General features: G+C 36.7%; 1 protein-coding gene across 4 annotated transcripts in view; it reads right to left on the reverse strand.

Moving 5' to 3' along the window:
* The window catches only part of TSPAN18 (tetraspanin 18), a 208,560-nt gene that overhangs the window by 25,785 nt on the left and 164,590 nt on the right, over window positions 1-18,185 (reverse strand). For all 4 annotated transcript variants that reach the window (XM_083371077.1, XM_083371075.1, XM_083371076.1 and 1 more), the window contains 3 exons: window positions 15,347-15,432; window positions 13,041-13,235; window positions 4,943-5,017 (listed from right to left, as the gene is read on the reverse strand). In XM_083371077.1, the coding sequence (XP_083227203.1) occupies window positions 4,943-5,017; window positions 13,041-13,235; window positions 15,347-15,409 (333 nt within the window). In that variant the 5' untranslated portion in view covers window positions 15,410-15,432. The remainder of the gene's footprint in view (window positions 1-4,942; window positions 5,018-13,040; window positions 13,236-15,346; window positions 15,433-18,185) is intronic.

Genomic DNA, 18,185 nt, shown 5'->3' on the forward strand with positions numbered 1-18,185 from the left:
GGCTGTGTAGAGAGCAGCATTAACCATAATAGCACAAGACAAGCTGGGAAGACATTAAGAGCAGGCTGTGAAAATGCATCAACAAAAAACAGTGCAGTATTAAAAAAATAATTTCTCTACTTATCTGAGTATTTTAATGTTCTTTAAAGCAGATCTATTATTTCAAAGTACAATTAATTATCTTCCCTTTTCTATGGCTACCAGCATATTTTAGTGTGGCTACTTTAGACGAGGTGAACGAGTTTGTCTCCCTACTCCTCGATAATTATTCCAATCCACTCTAAAATTTCATATACTTTCACAGGAAAATATGATTATTATTATTATTTTAATCCCATTTATATCCCGCCCTTCTCTGAAGGCTCAGGGTGGCTTACAATCTAAGCACAAATCAATGTGCTTAGCAATATTTAAAAAAATCAAACAGGAAAATCCCCAGACTACATGCAAACCCCATATGAGAACATAGAAATTCTATATTGTGAGATTTTGGCCAATAAAAATTAATTAAAGATGAATATTTGGAGGTACCCAAGAGCTGGGTACAGACACTGTAACTATCATCCTTTGCAATATCATAAGAGGCTGGCTTTGACCATAATCCAAGGAAATGGTTTATATGATACAGGATAGTGAAGTGCTAATTAGGAGCTGATCACTCCAATCATCATACCTCCATTCAATTTAATCAGGCATTGTGCTCCAGAATATTATCACTATAGTTACCATTCTTGCCTGTTCCAGATTCTGTGGGGTAAGTGCTCTGGCACAGGACTATAATATATTCATACTGTTTGTTGTGCATTATTCTGAACTGAACTAACAATGTAAAGGAGACATTACACCCCTTTCTTTGAATGAATATAAGCTTCAGCCATAATTTACCCATCTTTTGTGTCAAAAACTAAAGAGTTGCTAATTACTGTGCGTTTGTAAACAGGCATTAGACTGCTATTTATTTTTGGTTATTTCAAAATAACTTTTTATTTAAAAAGAAATCAAGAATAATAGTTGGTAAAAACTGAAGTAAGCCATTCCAAATGAATATGAAAGGTCATCTCATCTAGTATTTAAGCTAGAAAATCATGGGTCTATTAAATTCCAGATCTGGATTTTAAAATTCCAGATCTACCCTCATATATTCAGTTAAGCTAAAACTGGATTTACTATTAAGCATAATAAGCACCAAGGGAAGAGGAACAGTTTTTTCCCCAAACTATCCTGCCCTTAACTTTTTCACTGCCACACTCTGGGCTTTGTTTAGTAATTGTCCTTATCTGCCATGTTCAACTTTAACCCGTATTGTTAAAAAAGTTTTTTTTTCTTTGGCATGGTGAATCACTAAACCTTAAATATTTGGTTTGAAGATATAATCAGGCACTGCATTTGTTTCTCTCTTGTGAAGTGGTATTTTCAGTTCCACTGATGAGGGTCACCATTTTTGGGATGTGCTTTAGACACTACTTAACCTTTACCCAGGCATTCCAGAAGAAGACAAGCACAAACTACTTTTATACTATTGCCTGGAAAAGTCACCAGCAGTCAGTCTCAATTGCTCTTAAGTGGGTTGCTTTGAAAGATACATTAATGAGGAGTGTTACAGTCATTTCATTTGTTCAATTATATATAATTATAGTGAACATATAAATTTACAATATCAGCAATTTTTCAACCTGAAAAATACTGTATGTTGGAGTATCACTCTTAAAATTTTCCATTAAAAATAGTAATTGAATTATTAGATTGGGAAAGCTGTGTCACGCCATTATAGTAATCTGATAAATTAAAGTTCCTATTCAACTGTGTACAAAGTGGATTGTAAGTGGTAGAATAAGATCTGCTTCCAACACAAACCTACCAAGTGGCATAACTATTTTTAAATCCCCTTCATCAAATTCTCCCATCAATGGAAAGCAAATCATCTTGGCTGCCAAGCATTTTTGCTGCTTTGATGATTCATTCCCTAGAGGATTCACTCTGCAATCATTTTAATATCCTCTTTTATGTTCTTTTTATTTTCTTAAGACCTAATGTTCCTCTGCCTAGTCACAACTATGAAGTCTACAAAGCATTTGAAAATGTTTCCACTTATACCTTGGGTTGTTAAAGTACTCAAACGAACTAGATCTTTCTTTGAAATGCAATCTGCAGCTGCTAGGATCCTTGAACCAGATTCTGTGCCCAACCCCACACACATAACTACATATATTTACCCTGTAATAAAGGGCAGATCTACTTGCTACCATCAAAGGTGATCTTGATTTTATTATTTGTTTGGCTGGTTGGTGCTCCTGTCCATATATTGCAACAGATTCAGAACTGCTTTCTCTGAATTTGACTGCTACCAATTCCTGCTACCACAGGAATGTATCCCTCAACCCTGCCCCTCTCCACTGATTTGTGCGCATGTGTGGCTATCTGTGCATGTATCTGGGTTGGTCATATTCAAAGATATAATTTGACAGATTACATGTGTGGTTTTCTCTTGCTGTGAGGTCTTCCACTTGTGTCTCCTGAAGGAATGTCACTAATTCAGAAAATAGAGACTGGATTGACCATAACAGATTTGCTCAGGAAGTGATCGTTATTTATAGAGCAGTCACTGTCACTGCAGTCTTGTTTCTCTCCTTGCTCTATTGTTCAGAAAGGGAAAGCCTTTAAACTGTTTACAAAGCATTGGTCTTTTCCTTCTTTTCAACTACGGGATCATCAAAAGAGGCCTTCTGTGCTTTTAATCTTCGGAAAGATATGGCTGTTTTGATATTTGTTCTGAACTTTTCACATCTTTCTTTAAGATCTCTATTAAAATTTGGAAATGGGGTTTCATTGGGACAATAAAATCCATGTAAAATTCTTCTACAGGAATAAGAGTAATTTCCAGTTTTATTTTTGCATACAGCACATTTCCGGTCAATTCCTGCAGCCAGATCTGACCAGCATGTGTGCCAGTTCAGTTAGCAATTAATGCTTTCGTGACCTAATAATAAACATCAACATTAGCAAAACAGGATATAGGCCAGGCAAGAGACAGAGATAGAGGAAAAGAGATGAACTACAAAGGGAGGGAAAGAAGCAAACAGCTTAGTATTCTCAGAACTCACAAAACTCCTGGAAATAATAGAGTGGTTAATTAGCATGGCTAGACTCAGTGGCAGTAGAATAGGGATAGAAAACAGAATCATGAGATGTTCTCTCCTCTGTTCTGCCCTATAAAGAGAATAATTTGTGATATAGGACTAATATATTCTTCTCACCATGAGCTTAGTTCTGCTATTCTCTTGTGAGATATTCTTCCTTAGTTTGCTCTTGCCTACTTTACTTTTTTTTCCCTGCTATTTGCAAATGTTTAGTCATTTAAATGTAGTGGACTGTTTTTTGAAACACGGTCAATTACCCGACTAATAAAAGTCTACAGTATATTTGTCCCAGGAACAACCAAAATCAATACCATACTTAATAGAAAATTGGATAAATATATTGCTGCAAATCCAGCTGCCATAGTAGATGAGGAAGAAAAACAATAAAAGCACCAGGTCAGATACAGGTCTCCTAAAGTGGTTTTGCAACATAGAAAAAGCTAAAACAAATATTCAGCTGGGACCTTTTTCCCAATTAGGTCCTACAGGACAAGTAGCTAAAAGCCAAGCAGACGTCATTTGAGAATATAGTTTAAATGAATATCCACCATTGTCTTACTCTTGAGAAATAAGCCACAGATTATTTGGGCATAATTCTTAGTTCTTTTCTTTCCCACTGATTCTCACGCTCACAGTCTCAACTTTTTAAAATCCCATTAAATATTCTATTGTGCAAGTTATCTTTTTCCTATTTATTTAATACCACAAAGTAATCTGGGTAACTGTGAAAATTTGAAAAAGGGAAAACCACAGAAATAGCAGACTGAATTCATTGTTATCTTTTATTTCATGAGAGTAGATACTATTTCTACTCTTACTCATAATTCTATTCAATTATGATTAAGAAAAAAACCCAACAATTTCAATCTCCCCCCAACGCCATAGGTTTGACATATCTTTTGTCCAACAACATTTGCCATGGGACTAGCAGACAGATAAACATTACAAAGCAAAATAAGCTGATTAAATTTATTTGATTTGTCACACATTATCAAAAAACATTTGGAGTGGGTAGGATAAACATGTAATTTTTTCTACATCCAATTATTTCTTAGAGCAAATACAATGATGAAATGAGCCCAAGCAGAGGAATCATCCAATATAAAGCTCTGCTAGATTTGTAATGACAAGAGGAAAGGATTGCATTTTATTCATTCATTTACATTTTTCAAATATATGCCTTTTTCATAATTACTAACATCATATACAAATATACTGTTTTCCTTTTTCTTTCATTGGTAAAATCTCTCTCAGTAACACTGTGCCCACTTAGCTGTGTTTTGTTTGTTTGTTTTACCAGGAAAGTATCTGGAAATTCAGACTCTCTACCAATCTCACAGCTCTGCTAGAGAAGCAACAATCTCAGCAGTTCTCCCAGATCTACAGAGAGTCCATCTAAGGACACTAGTGTCCATTTCCAAGATGGGATCTTTCTGCATGCAGTTGGGAAAGTCCAACGTATCATATGGCCCTTGGAATGCTCTCCCAGAGATCATAGATTTGCACACTTAAAATCTCAAACCAGTAGTTTAATCCCTAAATTCTAAAAATAAAGCTAATTCAATTTTAAAGATGAACTTTTCCTGAAACACAGGCTCTGTCTTCTACCAATAAAGCATCAATGCATGAGCATTGACCCAAGCTGTGTTTGTTTACTTTCAATGGGTGGTTTCAAATTGCTTAGACTAAGTGGAAATAATTTAGCATCCTGAACAAAGGACTGCTCAGCAAATTTATAAAGTAGAAGTCCAACTGAATATAATTCTGCAGATTCCTAAAGAACATTCCATTATCGTCATACTCACATTTTCTCTAAAGATAAATGCCAAGATTGCAGCCGAGAGTTCTGCCAGGAAGATTAGCAAAATAAACACGAAGAACTGAAAGAGAGAAGAAAGGATAAGAAACACACATTATTGTTTATCTAGAGTGAACATCTGCCTCAACATTTAATAAAATAATAGAAAGAATAGGTCAAACTGACTAAAGCACATTTAGAAATTGACAGCTAAAATGGAACAAATTTGCCAAATATTTAGCTTAAGAAAATTAGTAGAAAATGTCAAATCCCCAGAATTGGGGGATTGTTTGATGTACTATTAAAGGTGTTGATCATCTGAAATATATGCTACTTTTACTTGGCATGTAATTCATTGTTCATAACCGGTTATTCCACTGCGATTATGACCAATCACTTGGATTTATGAAGTCCATAACCAACAATACTTTTGGGCCATCTGACAACTCTTCACCTAATCTGCATCACATATTATTATTTGGTAAACATGTCCAAGCCTTTTGTAAGTATTTGGTGCCTGCTGGGACTGCAACATCCAAAATTCTGCAGCCAATCCAGCTTTCAGAGGTCAAGTATCTCCACTGCTTTAAGAGTCACATTAGAGATGTGGGGCTTTAATGGTTTGACTCACTGCAGCAGCAATATTACTTTTTTGCAGGCTCATAAAGAAAACTGGGAAAAAAACATTAAAAAGGGAACAGGTGCTGGCTTCCGGGTTCTGTGTGCGGTGCCGGTGGATGTTCAGGAAGGACGCTCTCCCCGCCATCTGATCTTTCTTCCAAAAGTTGCCCTGGAAGGGCAACCACCATGAGGAGGTCCTCCCTGTGATCGCGGAAGGGCAGCAGCCCTCCATTTGATCTGGAGCAGCTCCTCTCGCCCGAAGAAGAAATTTGCCATCAACATGGCTGATCATTAAGCTGCTCCCTGCCGAAAGCCAAAATCACCATCAAGCACAACGAAGCAATCTGGAGGATTTAGGTGAGACCTTACCTTACCTTTCTCATTTTCCTAATTACTTTCCTGTGGGATTCTTCTGAAAATCTCCTCCCCCCCCCTCTTGAAAAATTGGCAACTGCTTACGTGGGGAACCAAAAATTTTAAAGCCTCAAAAGAAATCAAATGACTAAGCTAAATAATCAAGCAACTTTATTTGTACTTCTGGAATTTTGGGGCCACTAAAAAGTTCTTATTTCTGTGCAGACCTACTACCCTATTTACTGCTTAAGCAGAAGGGGAAAAGAAAAAAAATAGATTAATTGGATAAAATCCTCATATTAGTCTGGAAAAAGATTTTACATGCTACTGAGGATATCTTGTGGCAAAACCTGGTATAGCAAATAAACCTTTTCTTTATTGTGAGATCTGGCTGTAACAGATTTGTCCTTGACATTATCTTTAAAGATAAGAATTGGGAACACCTGTCACTGAAAACAACCTTTAGGAATAGTGGAGGTGGACATTCACTGACTCTTATCAAAATAGCCTCCACTAAGGACCTCTCTGTAAACATCAAAGAAATGGAGGAATATATTCCACCACTTGACTATAAACCTATACTTGAAACAATCCTGGCAATGACTGAACAAATGAAAGCCAGACTGAAAGACAAATCTGACAGCACAAACTCACCAAATGAGACTCTGATTTCAACTGATGAATTGACAACCCAAAAACTAACAGATGAGGAGGAAATTAACAACAAAACTTTAAAGAACAAGTACAATCTACTGAAAGCCTTGTTGCCCAAACTTCAATTTCAACTATAAAACCTACAATTCAACAAACAGCAGAAGCTGAAGAAACCAATACTAAGATGGAAGATGCCAAAGGCCTTCAAATACAGTACATTAAGAATTTAACCAACCAACCATACAATAACTATAACACTGGACATAACCTCTTACCTAAGCTAGATGGCATTGAAAGAAGAAGAAGACCAGACCGAATTAATGACAACTATGCTACGCCAAACATGGAGATTTGATCTATTAGAGCAACAATTCAATGACCACAAAGGGGTCGCTCTCTTTGAAAGACTGACAACTGGATGGTCTCCCTGGATTCAAACAATGTGTGTAGGAAGAAAGGGAGATACATTTGAGAAGTTAAAGTCAATGATACGGAAGCCTGCCTGGCACAAAAAGAAAGCTAGAGTTAGATTTTAAAAAGGGGTTTTTTTTTCTTATTGTTGGGATTTGTATTAATAAAGCTTAAAATCTCTTTTAATGGGCCAAGGGGAACTGTTAAAAGATATAAACTGATTTTATATTTAGGACCTAGATTTCTGAGGGAATGAAAATTAGCTACTAGAACATAACTTTGAATTATGTTATAGAACTTGGAATGACACAACAAAAGATACTTTGTTAATCATTGATGAATTACAAAGATGACACATAGAATATGTTTTTGAAATATAACAAGAATGAACTTAAATAAACAATGTATGTATTTCAGATATGATAATTACTGTATAATGAAATAGGGGAAATGTGGGTTACCTGAAAATTAGGTTTTTAGATACTATAGGCTAATTTGGAGCACTGTATTGAAATTAGATAAAACTTAAAAACAGGATGTGGATACGTATATGTGAAAATGTATTGATAATTGCTCTAATTGACTGTGTCACAACCAGAAATGTATTAATTTGATTTTAATATTGTGACTAAGGGAATTGGAGAGGGAATTTTTGTTGATGTACCCTGAGCTTTGTACAAAAAGATTTTGTCATTGGATTTTTGACTATCCAATCACCACATTGCTTCATAAATATTTGGAAAAATTAGAAAATTAATAAAACTTGTTTGTTTTTTTTAAAAAAGGGAACAGGCATTACAATAAAAGAGGGGGGAGGGAATTAAGTGCTAAGTAGTAAGTTTTTCTTTTGCCGAAAGTCTATCAAAAAATTTGTTCCTTGTCTAGGAACACTGGGGGGGGGGAAACCTACAAAAAGTTGCTAAAATTTAAATTGCTGTGTGCCATGCATAGGCTCTCTTGCTGCTGATAGAACTAAAATTAAAATTAAAAACCAGGCCAGCCTATTTTGTACATGGCATGGAAAGGGAACATCTCCCACCTCACAAAAGGCTGCAAAGTGGCTTAGGTACAAAACTACAACATTTTAGGTGGTACCTTTGTTTAATTCCTGCATGATGAATCAGAGAGGAAGATTACATAAATCAGAGGTGTCAGTTGGAGGAGTCATACGAAATAAAATTGCACTGGAAACTAAGACCAATGTCTTTTATCATGCTTGCTGATGTTGCAAGGTTCAAGATGCTGGTAATGTCCTATAAAGCTGTGCATGGTATGGGGACAGGTTATTTCAGGGAACCAGCTCTCCTTGGTTACATCTATTTGTTCCATTAGGACTGGCAGAAGAGCATGTTGCGGGTCCTTTTACTAAGAAATGTCATCTGATAGCACCCAGGAGAAAAGGCTTTCTTGCCACAGCATCTACCCTTTGGAACATCACTGCCCCAAGGTTAAACTGCCCGTGACCCTGCTGGCCTTTTGGAAGGATCTGAAGACATGGCTTTGCCATTGTGGTTGAGGATACAGTGGTGGTCTGGGACCTATTAGCTGCTTGTATTGTCATTTTATGGATTGTACACACCCACAGGTTAAATTCTATCTGTCTTAATGGTTTTTTTAAAAATAGTTTTAATTTTGGTTGTTATACGATAACTGTTTGCTTTTGTTTTTAAGTCTGGGAACCACTCAGCGTCACATGTATGAAATGCAGCTATATAAATAGAACAAAAACAAACAAACAGACAAACATTCCAAAAGGGTAAAACTTAAGGTGCAATGGCACAATAGTTATTTTGATGAAAACCTCAGCTCCTGCAGACTTGTATTTGTCTGAAATACACAGCAGGCTTTATCCCCATGGAAGGCTAGAAAAAAAGGATTAGAGGAACTTTCCTTACAAACAAAAATCAGTTAACAATTTTTAAAGGTCCTTGTATAATAACTTGCCTTTAACTTTGTTCAAAAATTAAAACTGGGAATTTGCTATGATATTTGGATTTAACCCTCAGATGAATTAAATAGGCTTCAAAGTCCTCCAATTGAACTTGCTTTTATTATTTATTAAATCAAATTGCTGGCCTGGAATCCAAGATGAAAAATTGTGGTCAGAGCACCTGTCACCTTTGGATCTGTTGAATGTTCAAGAAATTGTTCCCACATTTTTAAGATTAATTGTGGATGTTCCATCATCGAACTTTTGATATACATATTTTCTGAGACATATTTTTTGTCTAATTATCTAAGTAGTTTTTTTAGGTGTATGTTCACACTTGTATATGAAAAATAAAACTGTCTTAAATATGAGATGGAGCAAACAGCATTGGTTGCTTTTTTATTTCTTACTTATGGTTGCAGATAGAATAAATTGGATTTTTTTTAAAGAGCACGCTAGGATAGGCATCTTCTTATTGATGAAATTGTTTTGTAGATTTGAAAAATTCATGGACAGAGTGGAATGCACTGCATTATCAAAGAGTTTAAATATTGTTGGGCTACTCCATGGGCTGACTTTTTTTTTCTAGGAACCCTTGCAATTTATTTTTTTAAAAACAAGTCCAACTGCTAGAAAAGCTTTAGGGTCTATGAAGTACAAGATATATTTCATTCAACTGCAACATTTTTTTAATAAAAACATAACATGAGAAATAATCTTTATACTAAAAGAAATTTAAGAACTTCCCTTGGGGATGCATGTTTCTCTCATCTCTCAGCTGTGCTGTACACTTTCCTTGAATTTATATTTGACTTGAAAGCTTCAGGCATTTATTATGTATCACTGAGAAATCTCTCCTGGGAAGCCTCTGATTCATCTATATTTGAAAACTTTGTAGGAGGACGTGGATTTTAATTAGTCCATGAAAATAACACCTTTCCCCTAATTAAGATATAGATAACAACCATTCCACCCGAACTCTCTGCCAAATCATTTTTTTTTCATGGCCCCCACACTTAATCATTTCCCAGCTTCAGTTCTTTTTTACAATACCTTTTTTTTCCTGGAAGAAAATGCTATTTTGCCTGCTCTTGACAAACACTGATATATAGCACTTTTCCCACCCCTGCATATTTAAGATGAAACTAGGCATGAATATCCAAATGAATGAAAAATTCAGTTTTTACATGAATACTCAACTTTTTGGGTAGGAGAGCATGCAGTTCATGTAGTATAAAGTAACATGGTATCTTGCCTTTGCCAAATTGTCAGTGTGTGTGTATGTGTGTGTGTGTGTATGTATATATATATATATATATATATATATATATATATATATATATATATGTGTGTGTGTGTGTGTGTGTGTGTGTGTGTGTGTGTGTACACACACACACACACACACACACACACACACACACACACACACACACACACACATATATATATATATATATATATATATATATATATATATATATATATATATATATATACATACACATACATACTGTATATGGTTAGGACGCTGAACTTGTCGATCGGAAGGTCGGCAGTTTGGCGGGTCGAATCCCGAGTGCCACGTAGCAGAGTGAGCGCCTGTTACACGTCCCAGCTTCTGCTAACCTAGCAGTTCGAAAGCACGTCAAAATGCAAGTAGAAAAATAGGGACCACTACGGTGGGAAGGTAACAGCGTTCCGTGCACCTTTGGCATCTAGTCATGCCGGCCACATGACCACGGAGACGTCCTCGGACAAGCGCTGGCTCTTCGGCTATGAAACGGAGATGAGCACCGGCCCCTAGAGTCGGAAACGACTAGCACACATGTGCGGGGGAACCTTTACCTTTACTTTACTGTATATATACTGTATATATGTATATGTATACGTATGTATATGTAGTGTCAACAAAATACAAACATGGAAGTAAACTGAGACACTGAGAGACAAGTTAACTACATAAGCCAAACAATGGTCCTAACATGCCTAGCCCATACAATCAGTTTCAACAGGCCTGCCATGATGTGTCTGAGCTCTACCTTCGCCCGCCAGTTAAATTAAAATTTGACACCCGTTGAATTGGACAGGAAATGCAGGACACAGTCTCACAAGTAAAGAGAAAGTGAGAAAATCTGAAGTTGGCTCGCCATCTCCCTTGGTTCTCTTTCTGTTTTCTTCATGTAGCATTGTCAGCAAGATTACTCATAAGACTTCTTTCATCCACCTCCCAAATGGTGAGAGCTGCTTAGAAAGCACCAGAGGCTAAGCTGATCTGACTTTGTCACCTCTAGAGGTTGCAGAAAGTTAGGGGCTTGTTTCTCCTCCTTGTTTTTCTGTCATTAGGAAATAACAGAAGATCCTGGTTCCCATTCCCCTATGTACAACCATTTTCACTTTTCTTGACTTGTGTATGCAGATTCCTGTCCACAGTACTCAGTCCATCCAGAAACAAAAGAATGGGAAGTACAGATAGTCCCTGACTTATGGCCACAACTGAGCCCAAAATTTCTGTTGTTAAGCATTTGTTAAGTGAGTTTTGTCCCATTTTACGATCTTTCTTGCCACAGTTGTTAAGTGAATCACTGCAGTTGTTAAGTTAGTAACCTGGTTGTTAAGTGCATCTGGCTCCCCCATTGACTTTGCTTGTCAGAAGGTTGCAAAAGGTGATCACATGATCCCGGGACACTGCAACCATCATAAATATGAACAAGCTGCCAAGCATCTAAATTTTGATCACACAATCATGGGGATCCTGCAAAGGCCGTAACTGTGAAAAACAGTCATAGGTCATATTGTTCAGTGCTGTAAAGTGGAGGACTATCTGTAGTCACAGGGATCTTCTGTTAGGCACATTCTGTGCATAATATGAGCTGAAATGGTGGGGGAGATAATTGCCTTTTTCTCAGAAAACCTGGATCACTTTTAGCCTGAGCCACAAGAAAATAAAATATGAAAACTGGTGAATGGTGGCACAATTTTTGTGGATGCTATCTAATACTCCAAATGACTTATCTCTGCAGGCAGTGAGCAAATCAAAATTCAAAAAAAAGAAAAAGAAAAGAGTGCTACAACTTCATGTTGGAGTAGATGTAGCACAATTTGATATATTTTTTTTCTTCTGTCATAGAATTTCTTGGAACGTGTCAAGGGTCTACTTATTAAGCCTGATTGTGAAACTCAGATCTTCTTGATCAAGTTGGTTGAGAGATGGATGCATCCAACCCCTCACAAAGATTGAATCCATAGAGTACCTTTGTGAGTTAAGCAACACTGGAAGTCTGGGGCATAATTACGGCCTCCTTGGAGTTTTTCTTCCTCAAAACTGTAAGTTGGCAAAGCATCTCTTTATTCTTTAGCTACAGGACCGATGATAAAACACAAGTTTTATTCCAAGAAAAGTAATACCAATGTCAGGTTACAAATTAGGATGAGTGAATCAAAGGTGAAAATGAGAATACAACTGGCTAAATAGGTAAGATCTCATGTGATGGGCTTTTGTGAAAGTTCTTGTTCAGGTGTTACAGGAAACTATTGACTCATATTTTGTGAATGATCTTCAAGTCCTTTCCCTTCCATTTATGCAGTTGATAATATGAGAATGAAAAGATATACTTGATATTTATAAATATACTTATTGTTTTCCACAGCTTAACTATTCTTTTTCCTAGTTTAAACATTTTAAGTAACTCTACAAATTATTCCAAGAATTTTGACTATTGCATGAATTTAAAATATAATGCATGATATTAAAATAATTTGAAATAAGCCATAGCTTTCATTGTATCTGCACTCATGGAGACGACAGCTGTTTAAATTGTGATTTATCAATCCTGATTTATTTTGAACCAAGTTTCAGAAATATCCCATATGGAAACATATACTTTTCTTTTTATATTCCTTTTTTCATCCCAAAGGAAAATAATTTAGATTATTTTCATTTCAGATGAAAAAGCCTTAACATTAAATGGCATAATAGGAGTAACAAAAAAGAGTTCCTCTCTGAGGGAGATAAGTGGTTCAAAAATGTGACATTTAAAATACAACAAATTGTAGTAATTTATATTATTTTCTGGACTTCAGTTATAACAGCACAGGTAGGTACACTAGGAAAAGAAATCCATTCAGTTGTACTTACAAAAAGGAGAAGACATTTGTTCTCACGGATCGCTCCACAGCAACCAAGGAATCCCAGCAAGAAGAGCATAGTTCCCATAGCCACCATGATATATGCTCCAGTAAAGAGCAAAGGGTTAGTAGCCACAATCTCTCGAAATCCTGTGGGATCAACTATGACCCAGATTCCAACTCCTAGGAGACAGGTGCCACCTAGCTGTCATAAAAAGGGAAGATTCAGATTAAAACTATTTTCTTGGACAGGTTCCTATAGACAACATAATTCAAGTTAAAAGTTGAATTGTAATTGTTGCAATGCAGGCTAGATCCTTATGGCACAGTTTATTATGTTCAGAGAATAGAGACACTACACCTGAGCTGCTAAAATCTGGATGACTGTAAGATAGCAGGGTTTTTTTCTGTATTACTTTGTTAACATCTAATAGTTAACATCCAATGGCCATCCATTTTTGGCAGCCCTAAATGGATAGCCTGGTCTGAAAAGGCATTTTCCAAAAATTTCAAGAATACATTTCATTTTTAAATTAATATTGTGATTATTTACAATTGAAAGCAGCCCCCCTTTTAAGAATTCCAGTTATTCACTATACTTATTTAATACAAAATCTTATTTCACAATTTCTTTAACATGAGGCCATCATTTCAAAGGAAAGGAATACATGCAAACACTCAAGAAAGGAATTAGTATATTCAACTTATGGTAATATGCTCACTCCTCATCTTTGCAAAACTTTTCATTTGGAAATTTTTTTAAAAAAAATTGGTAGGACTGCTAGATGTCTCTTAATTACAGTATATAGGTGTTCCTTATTCTATGTTTAAATATTGAAATAAGCTATCATTTTATTTAACTATGGTTTATGCAATAAATCACAAAATGGATTGGTTAAGTCATGCTTACAAGCAAACATTGCTGGATTCACTAGAACAGCTAAGAATATCAAACAATTTGCATGAAGGCTTATCATGATTTATGAATCCAGCTTATGTTAAAGTGCAACAGATTTCAGCGGGATCACTTTTCCTAAATACTTCAGCTACAATGAATTATCTGCATACACAGGTGATATATATTATATTCAGATGACTCTTTCAGGAACAGAGGTACTGCCAGAAGAAGCTGAACTCAAGAGCTACTGTATTTGATGCCAAGAGTGCTGGTGACAAATCATGGCAGTTGTTCTTGAACAACATGTTGTTAATAATAATAATAATAATAATAATAATAATAATAATAATAATAATAATAATAATAATAATAATAAGTTGGAAGGGACCTTAATGAGCATGCCAATATTGCTATTTAGGCTAGTAATGCCTGACATAGTTTACTATGGTTTGCACAGCTTGCTGATTTCCTATATTGATATTTTGTAAAAAAAAAAAAAACATTAACTTTCTCTCTCTGTCTGTCTATCTGTTTGTATTCTCACATACATGGTTTGACTGCCAGTAACTGCCAGGACATTTGAAGTTTTACTGGTAAGGATTTTTGGAAGAGATTTGCCATTGCCTGCTTCCTAGGGCTGACACAGAGTGACTGGCCCAAGGTCACTCAATTGGCTTTGTCCCTAAGCAGGACTAGAACTCCTAGTCTCCTGGTTTCTAGCCTGTTGTCTTAATCACTACACTAAACTGGCTCTTTGCCTGCCTACCTACCTACCCACCTACCCACCTGGGCTTATAAGTCATTCAAGTGCAAAGTGGTTTACATTTCCCACTTTCAAGTTTATAAAGCAAAAGGGAAAAAATGGTATAGCAAGATAGGCATTAACAATTAGAAACAAAATAATGAAAATGTTTTGGCATCCAGGGAATACTCAAACTTCTGAATACAATCCAAAAATGGAACCTTCCGACTCATATCAGTCTCACTCCCAGAGCTCTCTTAAAATGTCAAGTTTTAATATTTTTTTCTGAAACTCAGTAATGGAAGTTGAGAAAACAAAGAAACATTAAGAAATTATACAACCATGTTCCGTGCCTTCATAAAGTTGTAAGTTGCCAAGGTACCCAAGTGATTGGATACACTTTAGGCCAGTTCTAGAATTGCAGCTACAGTCCATCCATGGGTCTTATATGAACCCTCCTTTCAAGGGCAGCCTCTGCCTTATCAGTAATTTCAAACTCCAAAGTGTAGTAAAACGTTCTGGCTGCTTCTGATAAAAAGCAAACTGCTTGTTTGAAACATTGCTACCTATGAAATTTAAGGGGGTCTTCTGCACTGTAGCACCATTACCAAAGTGTAACCAACTCCAAAGGAGACACATGAAAAAGATCACATGTGACGAATCAAAGAAAACTTACAAATATGAAGAAATTGAAGACAAACATCAGATATTTCATGCAGCTCAAACAATCCCCTTCCATGTTTGTGCACAGTCCAATTGATTCTGAAAAACAAGGACAGTTCTTTAGAATGCTTTCATTTCATATACAGGTGAAACTCGAAAAATTAGAATATCGTGCAAAAGTTCATTTATTTCAGTAATGCAACTTAAAAGGGGAAACTAATAGATGAGATAGACTCATCAAAGCAAGATAGTTCAAGCTGTGATTTGTCATAATTGTGATGATTATGGCGTACAACTCATGAAAACCCCAAATCCACAATCTCAGAAAATTAGAATATTACATGCAATCAATAAAACAAGGAGTGTACATAGAACAATATCAGACCTCTGAAAAGTATAAGCATGCATATGTACTCAGTACTTGGTATGGGCCCCTTTTGCAGCAATTACTGCCTCAATGCAGCGTGGCATGGAAGCTATCAGCCTGCGGCACTGCTGAGGTGTTATAGAAGACCAGGATGCTTCAATAGCGGCCTTCAGTTCTTCTGCATTGTTCGGTCTCATGTCTCTCATCTTTCTCTTGGCAATGCCCCATAGATTCTCTATGGGGTTCAGGTCAGGCGAGTTTGCTGGCCAATCAAGCACAGTAATCTCACGGTCATTGAACCAGGTTTTTGGTGCTTTTGGCAGTGTGGGCAGGTGCCAAGTCCTGCTGGAAAATGAAGCTTGTCTGCGGAAGGAAGCATGAAGTGCTCCAAAATCTCCTGGTAGATGGCTGCATTGACCCTGGACTTAATGAAGCACAGTGGACCAACACCAGCAGATGACATGGCTCCCCAAATCAACATAGACTGTGGAAACTTCACACTGGACTTCAAGCATCTTGCAGTGTGTGCCTCTCCATTCTTCCTCCAGACTCTGGGTCCTTGGTTTCCAAATGAGATGCAAAAGTTGCTCTCATCAGAAAAGAGGACTTTGGACCACTGAGCAACAGACCAGGTCTGTTTTTCTTTAGCCCAGGTAAGACGCTTCTGACGTTGTTTGTTGTTCAGGAGCGGCTTGACAAGAGGAATACGACATTTGAAGCCCATGTCCAGGATCCGTCTGTGTGTGGTGGCTCTTGATGCACTGACTCCAGCCTCAGTCCAGTCCTTGTGAAAGTCCCCAACACTTTTGAATGGCCTTTTCCTGACAATCCTCTCCAGACTGCGGTCATCCCTGCTGCTTGTGCACCTTTTTCTTCCACACTTTTCCGTTCCACATAACTTTCTATTAATGTGCTTTGATACAGCACTTTGGAAACATCCAACTTCTTTTGCAATTACCTTTTGAGGCTTTCCCTCCTTATGGAGGGTGTCAATGATGGTTTTCTGCACAACTGTCAGGTCAGCAGTCTTCCCCATGATTGTGATTCCTACTGAACCAGACTGAGAGACCATTTAAAGGCTCAGGAACCCTTTGCAGGTGTTATGGCTTAATTAGCTGATTAGAGTGGGACACTTTGAGCCTAGAATATTGCACCTTTTCACAATATTCTAATTTTCTGAGATTGTGGATTTGGGGTTTTCATGAGCTGTACACCATAATCATCACAATTATGACAAATCACGGCTTGAACTATCTTCCTTTGCATGTAATGAGTCTATCTCATATATTAGTTTCCCCTTTTAAGTTTCATTACTGAAATAAATGAACTTTTGCACGATATTCTAATTTTTGGAGTTTCACTTGTATGCAGTTTCCATCTACTTCTTAAAGCCCTGTGGAATTCATTATATAGAAAGAATGGGGCACATTCAAATGATGTTGAATACACCAGGTTAGTAGGTAATAATGGAACATCTATAGTTCCCAACCTGTATTCTCCCTGATGCATCAGGATTGGAGTGAAAAGTTAATGAGAAAGTGCTAAACAATTTACCATCTTGTTTAAAACATAACAACCAAAGTTCCCTCCTTTTGTGAATTAGCCTTGTGACCTCACTCTAAAGCTTTCAAGTACCCTAGTGTATATATAATAAATGAGGACCCTAGTGTATGTATAATGAACACATCACAGTGTGTATATAACAAAAAAACAACAACAACCAAAACCCTGAAATTGTTCAAATAAACTAGGCAGCTGAATCTAAGACATTGCCAGTACTCTGGATAAATTCTTCTTATTGAAATGTTGTAGCTACAATTAATAGTCCAAAGTTAGGTATAGATTAAAAAAAAACAGATGCAATGATTAACTCTAAAAGGCAGGTTTCCCCCCAAAAATTCATTTCTTCTAAAACCCTTAAGATTAAAAAAAAACGGTAGCTTGTACATAAGACAAAAGAACAAGCCTACACTCTTGATACAAGTGGGTTGTTTTCCCAACTATACCCCTCCTTGTTTTCTCTGGAATGGGGAATGTGTTTGAGTCAGTAGTGACTTTTGGTGACTTGCTGGAGAAGTCTCTTCAGTTTTCTTGCAAGGTTTTGGAAGTATTCACCATTGCCTTCTTCCTAGGGCTGAGTGTGACTGGTCCAGAGTTACCCAGCTGGCTTTGCATTTAAGCCAAAACAAAAATTCACAGTCTCCTCTGGTCCTTAAACACTACAATTAACTGACTTTCTCTATTCCTATCATACTTATACCATACAAAGCTATAGGAACCAGGCTTGAAGATTCTTGTGTGAAGAAGTACAGACATACACCTGTGCTAGTCCCTTCCAGACAAAGGACAAAAAACATGATTGGAGCAGGTAGTATTAGAAAACTGTGACATCAATCAACATATGTTAAATACAATAACCTATAACCTCAAATACTGTGCATTCGGTTAAAAAAAAAAGTTCACTGCACTGAATAGTGGCTTCCCT

This window comes from Vipera ursinii (genome assembly GCF_947247035.1).
Source record: "Vipera ursinii genome assembly, chromosome: 1".
NCBI lineage: Eukaryota > Metazoa > Chordata > Lepidosauria > Squamata > Viperidae > Vipera > Vipera ursinii.